At 45.2% G+C, this 12,484-nt stretch overlaps 1 protein-coding gene across 7 annotated transcripts in view; it reads right to left on the bottom strand.

The window, feature by feature from the left end:
- Positions 1–12,484, bottom strand: part of elavl2 (ELAV like neuron-specific RNA binding protein 2) — an 87,109-nt gene that overhangs the window by 14,270 nt on the left and 60,355 nt on the right. For all 7 annotated transcript variants that reach the window (XM_052459263.1, XM_052459264.1, XM_052459262.1 and 4 more), the window contains 2 exons: positions 7,745–7,848; positions 663–816 (listed from right to left, as the gene is read on the bottom strand). In XM_052459263.1, coding sequence (XP_052315223.1) covers positions 663–816; positions 7,745–7,848 — 258 coding nt within the window. The remainder of the gene's footprint in view (positions 1–662; positions 817–7,744; positions 7,849–12,484) is intronic.

Consider the following 12,484-nt stretch of genomic DNA (forward strand, 5'->3'; position numbering starts at 1 on the left):
GCAGAGAGGTTCTGTTTATTAGTATTTCATAAGGAGCGTACAGATTCCATTTCCACATGGCAGTTTGGAAACGGAGGAGATTATAATATTTACATGATTTCAAGCCATGAAACGGGCATTACAGCTACACCTTCAGGGGCGGGCCAGAGAGCGAGGGGCAGAGAGCGAGGGGCAGAGAGCGAGGGGCAGAGAGCGAGGGGCAGAGAGCGAGGGGCAGAGAGCGAGGGGAGGGGCAGAGAGCGAGGGGAGGGGCAGAGAGCGAGGGGAGGGGCAGAGAGCGAGGGGAGGGGCAGAGAGCGAGGGGAGGGGCGGAGAGCGAGGGGAGGGGCAGAGAGCGAGGGGAGGGGCAGAGAGCGAGGGGAGGGGCAGAGAGCGAGGGGAGGGGCAGAGAGCGAGGGGAGGGGCAGAGAGCGAGGGGAGGGGCAGAAGAAAGTTGTAGAGATAGAGGGAAGACGTACATACTATTAAATTACTACACTTCAATCTTTCTACTCTACAATCAATTTCGTATTTTATCCAGCCATGTACATTTATGCAGTACAATGGAATGTTGGGACCCAGTGGTTCCTCAGATTCATTCCTGAGGCCTGGCTGGGAGGGAGGGGGGTACTGGAACAAAAAAAAAAACACAAACAGAGAGCGAGTGGGGGCTTCCTACTCACCAGTCACTTGGTCCACCAGAATGCGTGAGGTAATGATTCGTCCGTACTGAGAGAAGAGCTGCTCTAGTTCTTTCTGAGTCATGGTTTTTGGTAAGCCACTGACGTACAAATTTGCATCTCTAATGGAGGCCGAGCTTGGACGAGCGTAGGACACCTAGAGCGGGAGCAATTACAAGAGACTGGCTAAGTGTCCTCTTCAATACACCAACCACAGACTGGTGTACCGAAGAGGACACTAACCAATGACAGTTCACAGTGAAGAATACCACTAGTGCCCTTACAGAAAACAGTGACGACAGCCTTGAGAAACTAGCTGCAGTGGAGAAACATGTCTAACGAGTGCAGGGCCAATCAAAAGCATCGAATTCAATGATAAAGAACTATTTATTCAGAACACTGAATGTTTATTTGAACAGAAGAAAAAAAAAAATCTACATCTGACACAATTATGGGGAAATTCATATTCACGAGTCTCAATCTCCATAATATATAATATATAATAATATATGCCATTTAGCAGACTCTTATCCAAAGCGACTTATAGTCATGTGTGCATACATTCTACGTATGGGTGGTCCCGGGAATCGAACCCACTACCCTGGCGTTACAAGCGCCATGCTCTACCAACTGAGCTACATGACGGTTTCTGGAATGTTCCAAACCCAAGGGAACAGAACGAGGGTGGGAGTGACATCAAGTGTTTTCTGCACTGATGAAAAATGTCAGGTTCCAGGCTTAGTCTGGTTCCAGGCTTAGTCTGGTTCCAGGCCTTTTTTGTACACAGTAGGCTTGTTTGATATAAAAAGTATTGTAGGAGAATATTAAATGTTAAGTGGGCTTTTTCGTGAGGTTGTATTAGGGATGGGCACGATTATTCAAATACCCAAAAAGGGATGTTAGTATTTGATCACTTGATTGAGTTTATTGTTAGACCCATTTAAAAAAAAATTTTTTTAAATGTAAGTATTAAATTGTATTATCCTTGTGACATCGTCTGTCACACACATATTACACCACAATAGTGTATTGAAAGCAGGTGGTTCCCGAGTTGATTAAGCAATTAACATCCCATAATGCTTAGAGTCACTTACTCAAATGCTCTGTGGGGCCATTATTTTGACTACCATGGGTATGCCCCCATAGTGACAAAGCCCCCCCCCATCCACAGGGCACGAGTAGTCTCTGAATGGTTTCCATGAGCATGAAAACCACGTAAACCACATGACCATCTCAGTCACCAGATCTCAAACCAATTGAACATGTATGGGAGTTCCTGGAGCGACGCCTGAGACAGCGTTTTCCAACTTGGTTGTGTATGTTAGGGGTGAAGCCTCACACAGGGACCCTCTGGTCCAGAATCTGAAGGGGCGTAGGACCTAGGGGGGGCAGGGAGAATCTGAAGGGGCGTAGGGAGAATCTGAAGGGGTGTAGGACCTAGGGGGGGCAGGGAGAATCTGAAGGGGCGTAGGGAGAATCTGAAGGGGCGTAGGGCCTAGGGGGGGCAGGGAGAATCTGAAGGGGCGCAGGGAGAATCTGAAGGGGTGTAAGACCTAGGGGGCAGGGAGAATCTGAAGGGGCGTAGGGAGAATCTGAAGGGGCGTAGGGCCTAGGGGAGGGCAGGGAGAATCTGAAGGGGTGCAGGGAGAATCTGAAGGGGCGTAGGGCCTAGGGGGGGCAGGGAGAATCTGAAGGGGCGCAGGGAGAATCTGAAGGGGTGTAAGACCTAGGGGGGGCAGGGAGAATCTGAAGGGGCGTAGGGAGAATCTGAAGGGGCGTAGGGCCTAGGGGAGGGCAGGGAGAATCTGAAGGGGTGCAGGGAGAATCTGAAGGGCGTAGGGAGAATCTGAAGGGGCGTAGGGCCTAGGGGAGGGCAGGGAGAATCTGAAGGGGTGTAAGACCTAGGGGGGCAGGGAGAATCTGAAGGGGCGTAGGGAGAATCTGAAGGGGTGTAGGGAGAATCTGAAGGGGTGTAGGACCTAGGGGGGGGCAGGGAGAATCTGAAGGGGTGTAAGACCTAGGGGGGGCAGAGAGAATCTGAAGGGGTGTAAGACCTAGGGGGGACAGGGAGAATCTGAAGGGGCGTAGGACCTAGGGGGGCAGGGAGAATTTGAAGGGGCATAGGACCTAGGGGGGCCAGGGAGAATCTGAAGGGGCGTAGGACCTAGGGGGGCAGGGGGAATCTGAAGGGGCATAGGACCTAGGGGGGGCAAGGAGAATCTGAAGGGGCGCCTGAAGAACAGAGTTCCTGACAGTTGTAGAATATATGTCAACTTGCATTTCGGCTGTTCTGGTGGCACAAACGCCCAATTAAAAAAAAGACAGCATGTTGGGTGTTTCCTTATTTATGGCGGTTACCCGGTTACCTGGGGGGGCAGCGATGCACTAACTTCAAAATAGCAATTATAGGCTCGCACTCATCCATCCACGTTCTTCTGTACACAACCTGTAGGTGTGTTTCGCCTGAACACTGGGACCAAAACTAACTGCTCAGGGTTAGCCAGAAGAATGTGTGTGTGTGTGCATGCGTGTGTTAGATTGTGTTTTTGAAAAACACATCCATGTAATAGAAACAAGGATACCAGATAGTCCACTAGACGTGAAGATCAATAGAAAACACAAGGATACCAGGTAGTCCACTAGACATGAAGATCAATAGAAAACACAAGGGTCCCAGATAGTCCACTAGAAAACACAAGGATACCAGATAGTCCACTAGACATGAAGATCAATAGAATACACACCTCAAGTCACCTCATTATCTGAGGATACCAATCTCCTTCTACGCAGGGCACATACACACACAGAGTGAGAGTTTAAGCGTGGGGACAGTGTTGAGCAGTGTGGGTTGCTGCCTAGTTGCTGCCCACAGGTCTGTGTGATCTGGACAGTTTACCACGGCCCTATTTCATTAGGTGTCAAACCTGCTAAACGGTCCTCTGCCAAAACCAGCTTCGCAATCTGGCCCAATGGATTTGATCAATAAAAGTCACTCACTCCAATTAAACTCCAAATAGGAATCCCCCCCATCCTCACCTTCACACTGCATTTGATGCCAATACAAAGTACCTTCTACTGGCTCATGTTTTTTTGTGGGGTTTTTTGCACTTCTGAAAGAGCAGCTGGAGAATTGTGTGATACATCTCTATATCGCTCTCTCTCTCACTATGTGGACAACCCTTCCAAATAGTGGATTCTGCTGTTGTTTTCTTCCACACCCCGTTACTGACCGATGTATAGAATCGAGCACAGCCACGCAATCTCCATAGACAAACACTGGCAGTAGAATGGGCCTTACTGAAGAGCTCAGTGACTTTCAATATGGCACCGTCATTAGGATGCCACCTTTCCTACAAGTCAGTTGGTCAAATTTCTGCCCTGCTGGAGCTGCTGTTATTGTGAAGTAAAAACTACCTCTGGAAGCAACATCAGCACAAGAACTGTTCGTCGGGAGCTTCATTTTACTTTTCATTTTACATTTTTCATTTTACGGTTAAGAACAAATTATTTTTTATTATTACAATGACAGCCCAGGAATAGTGGGTTAACTGCCTTGTTCAGGGGCAGAAGGACAGATGCAACCTTTGGGTTACTGGCCCGAAGCTCTAACTACTAGGCTACCTGCCGCACCTTTCTTCATGAAATGGGTTTCCATGTCCGAGCAGCAGCACACAAGCCTAAGCTAACCATGTGCAATGCCAAGCATCGGCTGGAGTGGTGTAAAACTCGCCACCATTGAACTCTGGATCAGTGGAAACACATTCTCTGGAATGATAGTCACGCCTCAACATCTGGCAGTCCCGACAGACAAATCTGGGTTTGACAGAGGCCAGGAGAACGCTACCTGCCCCAATGCATAGTACCAACTGTAAAGTTAGGTGGAGGAGGAATAATGGTCTGGGGCTGTTTTCATGGTTCGGGCCTCTTATTTACAGTGAAGGGAAATCTTAACGCTACAGCATACAATGACGTTCTAGACAATTCTGTGCTTTGTGGCAACAGTTTGGGGAAGGCCCTTTCCTGTTTCAGCATGACAATGCCCCAGTGCACAAAGAGGAAGACCATACAGAAATGGTTTGTCAAGACCTGTGTGGAAGAACTTGACTGGCCTGCAGAGAGCCCTGACCTCAACCCCTTCGAACACCTTTGGGATGAATTGGAACGCCGACTGCGAGCCAGGACCAATCACCACCAACATCAGTGCCAAACCTCACTAATGCTCGTTGCTGAATAGAAGCAAGTCCCCGCAGCAAATGATCCCAACATCTATTGGAAAGCCTTCCCAGCAGAGTAGAGGCTGTTATTGCAGCAAAGGGGGGCAACTCCATATTAATGCCAGTGTGCTAATTTCAGAGTAGGGACAAGTATTCAAAATAATTTCACTATTCAAACAATAAAAATATGGATATCGAGATAGCATCAACTTACAAAAAAATACTTTCTGCGCAGCCTGGGCAACTCGGGAGAGAAGGTGCAGAGGGAGATGAGCAGGGGCTGGCATGTGACATGGGGCATAGGAGAGATACAGTAGCCAGAGCCAGGCTAGATCAACACTTGTAGCTGCCATAGGTGGTTCTATGAACTGACCTGTAAGAGGCCGTCTTTAGCGCTACGTTAGCTAGCGTTAGTCAGAGGTTCCATGTGTAGCAACGTGAAGTGGGAGATCGCATGTTTTAATCTGAATGGTGTTGTTGTTGTAGATGAGGAGTGTAGCAAAGCAAAACCTTCCTCCAGTTAGCCTAGCTGGCTAGCTAACATAGCGCTAAAGACGGCCTCTTCACAACGAGTGTAGCTTTAATTCAATACCCTGCATGTGTATTTTAATCAACGTTTGAGTTTTAACTAATACTATTAGCATTTAGCGTAGCGCATTTGCATTTCCAGAGCTCTAGATGGGACACCTGCGTGCCAGGTAGGACCAAGAGGTTAAGTAAGTTCCTACACTCCTCATCTACAACAACAACGCCGCCATTCGGATTAAAACACGCTACCCTGTTGGTTACTCGTTGTAGCCTACTCTCAACTTAACTCCGCTCATTTATTTAATTCTATTTTTGCATCTGCGATCTCCCACTTCACGTTGCTACACATGGAACCTCTGACTAACGCTCGCAACTAGCCTAGTGGTTAGAGCGTTGGACGAGTAACCGGAAGGTTGCAAGATCGAATCCCCGAGCCGACAAGGTAAAAAAAAAAAAATCTGTTGTTCAGAGGGCTGTCATTGAAAATAAGAATCTGTTTACATTTACATTTAAGTCATTTAGCAGACGCTCTTATCCGCTCTTATCTGTTAACGAACTTACTTAACCTCTTGCTCCTACCTGGCATGCAGGCGTCCCATCTAGAGCTCTGGAAATGCAAATGCGCTACGCTAAATGCTAATAGTATTAGTTAAAACTCAAACGTTTATTAAAATACACATGCAGGGTATTGAATTAAAGCTACACTCGTTGTGAATCCAGGCAACAAGTCAGATTTTTAAAATGCTTTTTGGCGAAAGCATGAGAAGCTATTATCTGATAGCATGTAACACCCCAAAAGACCCGCAGGGGATGTAAACAAAATAATTAGCATAGTCGTCGCTACACAAATCGCACAAATAAAATATAAAACATTCATTACCTTTGACCATCTTCTTTGCACTCCTAGATGTCCCATAATCACTATTGGGTCTTTTTTTTTTTATTAAATCGGTCCATATATAGCCTAGATATCGATCTATGAAGACTGTGATAAACGGGAAAAAATAGTGTTTCATAACGTAACATCATTTTTTTAAATTCAAAAAGTCGACGATAAACTTTCACAAAACACTTCGAAATACTTTTGTAATGCAATTTTAGGTATTAGTACACGTTAATAAGCGATAAAATTCATCAGGAGGCGATGTCAATTCTATAGGTGTCTGTCTCGAAAAAATGTCTTGGAGAGAGCTAGACCAAAACATCCGGTCGGAGACCGGAGGGAATCGATTCCCTTGATTCGGTTAGACCAAGAATCAATTGCGAATCAAATGACAAGACTCTAGACAACGTGTGGAAGCTGTAGGCACTGCAACCTCGGCCTCATTTAATTCAGTTCACTTTGAACAATTCCTTGAAGTCGCGGATGGATATTTATTTCCATTTTCAGTGATCAGATTTTCATGCACTTTTCGATGAAACGCACGTTCTGTTATAGTCACAGCCGTGATTTAACCAGTTTTATAAACGTCTGAGTGTTTTCTATCCACACATACTAATCATATGCATATACTATATTCCTGGCCTGAGTAGCAGGGCGCTGAAATGTTGCGCGATTTTTAACAGAATGTTCAAAAAAGTAGAGGGTCGACTTAACAGGTTAACGTCCCTTTGTATATTTGAATAAATGTGCCCATTCCTATTTAAGAGGTTTGAGGGGGTTTAGAGACGCAGAACACGTTTTCACAAGCAGCCATTTTCTCCCTCTCTTGGATCAGTGTATGTACCGTGGAAAAATCACATCCAATAAAAATCAGCCCCAGCTTTCACAGGTCCTGACGCACTGCATGAAGCAAATGAGTTTCTCCAGCACATCAATACCGGCTCTGCCACACGAATACCAATAAGCGAGCCACCTCCCTGTACCGGCATCATACACGGGCGCTCGGGCACACTACAGCAGCACATGCAACCATAGAAACAGCTCTGCTCTACATATTACAGGCTCCCTCTCCTTGCTTCACAATGACTCTACTTAATACCAAACAGGAAGTTAGAACATTTGGACAGCACACAATTACAGTGCAATGGTCCTCTTTATGCAACTGGATACTAAGCGTATGGAAATGGCTTAGAATAACAGAATAGAGTAACATAATAGAACATTATTATGTTACTCTGTTATATTCTAGAACATTATTATATTCTAAAGTAACATAATAGAACATTAGAATATAACAGAGTAACATAATATAACATTGTAATATTCTACAGTAACATAATAGAACATTAGGATAACAGAATAGAATAAGAATAAAGTTACCAGGTTAAAATTCCATCATAGTGGACAATTGGATGAAGAATCCCATGTGATACTTGAGGGATCGGTGGGTGTTTGCTTACCTTAATGGTTTTGGTCTGTAGTCTCAGGCCATTTAATGTGTTAATGGCTTTCTCTGCATCTTTCGGGTCCACGTAATTCACAAATCCATAACCTAGGCTCTGCCCTGCAATCACAAAACAAAACCAATTAGAATTACTAAAGTTGAAACTGTGGGCAGATCAGGCATGTTTTTTATTTAACTAGGCAAGTCAGTTAAGAACAAAATTGTTATTTACAATGACAGCCTCCCGGGGAAAAGTGGGTTAACGGCCTTGTTCAGAATGACAGATTTTTACCTTGTCAGCTAGGGGATTAGATCCAGCAACCTTTCGGTTACTGTGCCAACGCTCTAACCACGAGGCTACCTGCCACCCCACCCACCAATGCATAAAGACTGGAACTGTTGTACATCTATATACTTTAAAGAGCCTATGATGAACTTGAAGCCTCAAAATGGTTCTGAGATTAAAGTCACACTCAAAAAAAAAACCTCCAGATTCCCGACTTTGAATACCACAGATTTAGGTGTTTGGAAGTGGAAAATGTCACCGAGTCTGTTGAACACAGAGGGAAAACAAGTCCTGGAGGCCTCCCATTCTCATAACTTGACTTTACATACTGCACATCTTTGGCCTCATTTCTCTTCGTGTTCTGTTTGAACTGGCTGGTGATTTAGAGTCTCCCATGGCCCAGTGTATTTAGCTTAAGCCGTATGCTGCTCGTGCTAGCTACCGTGCTGCTCGTGCTAGCTACCGTGCTGCTCGTGCTAAACTCCTTTCTAGGGAGTTTTTCCTAGCCACCGTGCTTTTACACCTGCATTGTTTGCTGTTTTGGGGTTTTAGGCTGGGTTTCTGTACAGCACTTTGAGATATCAGCTGATGTACGAAGGGCTATATAAATACATTTGATTTACCTCAGATGTTGGGTAAATCACGAGACGTCCCTCCCCCTTCTAGCTTTACAACCCTGTACGTCCCTCCCCCTTCTAGCTTTACAACCCTGTACGTCCCTCCCCCTTCTAGCTTTACAACCCTGTACGTCCCTCCCCCTTCTAGCTTTACAACCCTGTACGTCCCTCCCCCTTCTAGCTTTACAACCCTGTACGTCCCTCCCCCTTCTAGCTTTACAACCCTGTACGTCCCTCCCCCTTCTAGCTTACAACCCTGTACGTCCCTCCCCTTCTAGCTTACAACCCTGTACGTCCCTCCCCTTCTAGCTTACAACCCTGTACGTCCCTCCCCTTCTAGCTTACAACCCTGTACGTCCCTCCCCTTCTAGCTTACAACCCTGTACGTCCCTCCCCTTCTAGCTTACAACCCTGTACATCCCTCCCCTTCTAGCTTACAACCCTGTACGTCCCTCCCCTTCTAGCTTACAACCCTGTACGTCCCTCCCCCTTCTAGCTTACAACCCTGTACGTCCCTCCCCCTTCTAGCTTACAACCCTGTACGTCCCTCCCCCTTCTAGCTTACAACCCTGTACGTCCCTCCCCTTCTAGCTTACAACCCTGTACGTCCCTCCCCCTTCTAGCTTACAACCCTGTACGTCCCTCCCCCTTCTAGCTTACAACCCTGTACGTCCCTCCCCCTTCTAGCTTACAACCCTGTACGTCCCTCCCCCTTCTAGCTTACAACCCTGTACGTCCCTCCCCCTTCTAGCTTACAACCCTGTACGTCCCTCCCCCTTCTAGCTTACAACCCTGTACGTCCCTCCCCCTTCTAGCTTACAACCCTGTACGTCCCTCCCCCTTCTAGCTTACAACCCTGTACGTCCCTCCCCTTCTAGCTTACAACTCTGTACGTCCCTCCCCTTCTAGCTTACAACCCTGTACGTCCCTCCCCTTCTAGCTTACAACCCTGTACGTCCCTCCCCCTTCTAGCTTACAACCCTGTACGTCCCTCCCCCTTCTAGCTTACAACCCTGTACGTCCCTCCCCCTTCTAGCTTACAACCCTGTACGTCCCTCCCCCTTCTAGCTTACAACCCTGTACGTCCCTCCCCCTTCTAGCTTTACAACCCTGTACGTCCCTCCCCCTTCTAGCTTTACAACCCTGTACGTCCCTCCCCCTTCTAGCTTTACAACCCTGTACCCTGGATATCTACAATAGAGGACATCCCATGTCTTTCAATAACAATGGATTCAACCACAGGATATTCAAAAAAAAAAAAAAATCAATCCACATGCCAACTGGCAACATTTGAAACCGCTATTAAGGGGCTAGGCTCAGAATCTTGGCCCATCTTGACAAAAGGTCGTGAAGTCACCAATTGCCGGAAGATTCCTCTGCTTCGAAGTGAGTCATCTGACACAGACGAGCGCCGAGGTTCAACGTGTTCCCCTCTATCATATATTTCCAAAATCTACAATAGATTTGACACCCACTCCTTATGGGCACACTGTCAATTCAATTTCCTCCACCCACTCCATTTAGTCTGCAATTCCACCGGTGGTCAAGTTCACTAGCAACTTCAAAATATATGAATAAATATAGATATGAATAAATTAAGATATGGAAACCTAATATGAGATTAGATTTAAATATTGGGGGGGGGTTCATAATCCCATGGTAGCACAAACAAATTACCCTTTAAACTAAATGCATAAAACGTACACATGTAATGCTTTAATGTGGTATGCAGATTAAACAAAAGGGGTGACTTTCTACAGGCCTCTCTTCAGTCTGTCATTTTACATGCTATAAAAAAAATTATTCACTCCCATTCTGGCTCAATGTGGACCATCACCGTGAGTCAGTGCTTGCACAGGGTTCGTCAAGTGCTATAAAGAACAGTTGATAAACTCAAATTCACCTTGCATAAAAATCAGGGAACGCTATAGCCAGGAGAAACACAGTGAGCCTTTGAAATGAGCTGGTGAGATGACACTTCCATTTGAGCCTGGAGGGCAAACAAATCATGTCTGGATTCTGCTATGTTGAGAAAAACTATAGAGCTTCTTATGGATAGTCCTTTCCTATGGATAATCCCTTTGTTCTGATTAGGCAGATGTTTGAGGAGCCCATACTCTAATTGGTTCCCCAGACATTGCAGGCAATCCAGTCAAAACAGGGAGATTTCACTAGAGGACATACAGGTTAATCTCTCAGGATGTCTGGTGATTACTCAACATCTTGAGGTAGCTAGCACGAGACACTTCCTGTTGTTCACACTCGTCTGAAGATTTAAAAAAAATAATAATAATAATTTAAATCCATACCCAACAGCTAAAAGCTTACCAACACAGGCAATCACACCTAGTCCAAACCATCATAACAGTCCTTAGCCACCTCATAGTTACATTGTTTAAAGACGGTTGTCAGATTAACAATTCAGACGTATTCCAGACATGTTCCACTAATGATCTTGTTTGTCAAAAGTAACGCACCACTCCAAATCCCCCCTTTCCATTATGCATTCATACGGTCTCCATACGCATCTCTCATGAGAGAAAAGGCCTTAATCCAGACATCATACCGCACGCCAGTCTAAATAGTATAGCCAGTTTAACATGCAAATGCATCACTTTTTCTAAATGGAACAAGCCGAATATGGCACAAAGCACAGTGATTTCACAGGTTGTTAGCCTCACTACGTATTGTGTATAATTATGGAGAGTGGCTCCCCCCCCAGAGAGAAATAGGTATCCCTCATTTAGAGACAGAGCACAGTGTAGTACCAGGGCATGCAGGGACATGGATGCGTTTAGCTCAAAACACAGAGCATTATATTTTTAGACTTGGAACACACCATTATGAGGTGGAGTTACGGAGAAGCACAGGAGACCGTCTTTCTTTTGAAAGCTTCTCAGCTATATGTAAGCGTGGTAAAATATTCAACACCATTCATATTTTAGAAGGGAGAGGGTTGTTCGTGTACAGGTAAGGCCTATTTAATGAAGACGGGCTACACCGGGAATAGATCCAACATCATTGACAGTCACCTACAGCTCTATTTCAACGGGACTAGTATTACTAGAGATGTTGGTTGTGTAACTCTTAACCGAGCAGGTGCCTTATTCCTAAGGACGATTGACACGGGATTCCTTTTTACAAACTACACCATGTAAAAAACAATATATACTTTTTATTTTTATTTGTTTTTTTTTGTTTTACTTCTCTCATTCAATTGATTAATGAGCTGGAGACTTTATTCTAGGGTATGAATATCGTCAACAACCTGTATAGACAATATAAGGCTACACTAATAACTCGTGCTACGCTTCCAAATGTATAGGTGTCCCCGTAATATTTTGAGGCAGTGTGATCATTACCACAGTAGACGACGACCCCCCCGTGAGGTGCTGAACAGCTTGAGATGGCGTTATTAGGAAGTGAACTTGCCATTTCCAAAACGTTTACCTCAGTGGGGAAACCTGGGATTTTTAATTTAATTTAATTAAAACTGATTTGGAGATGTTTATTTTCTGTTCATTATAAAACTCGCTGTGAAACACGCCCGCCATATTAAAAAAAATACCGACAAGGCAGGTACACACACAGGACTAAAATTTACAAAACTTATGAATGTTTGCTCAAATATATGTTGCACGGAGCAAATTTGTTGTGCTGAACGAGAACTTGAATGTTGTAAAAAAATCTGCAATTTCCAGCGCTCATTTACTGTGAACACGGAGGCTGTACCAGTTGTTATGTTAGTAGCCTGTTTGGCCACTGTTAAAACTACGGCTATATTAATAATGTAGGCCTACCATCAAAAACAATGGAGAAAAAGCATTTTACCAGCTGTTCTGACAGTCAGCAT

The sequence above is a fragment of the Oncorhynchus keta genome, chromosome 13 (genome assembly GCF_023373465.1).
Source record: "Oncorhynchus keta strain PuntledgeMale-10-30-2019 chromosome 13, Oket_V2, whole genome shotgun sequence".
Taxonomy (NCBI): Eukaryota; Metazoa; Chordata; class Actinopteri; order Salmoniformes; family Salmonidae; genus Oncorhynchus; species Oncorhynchus keta.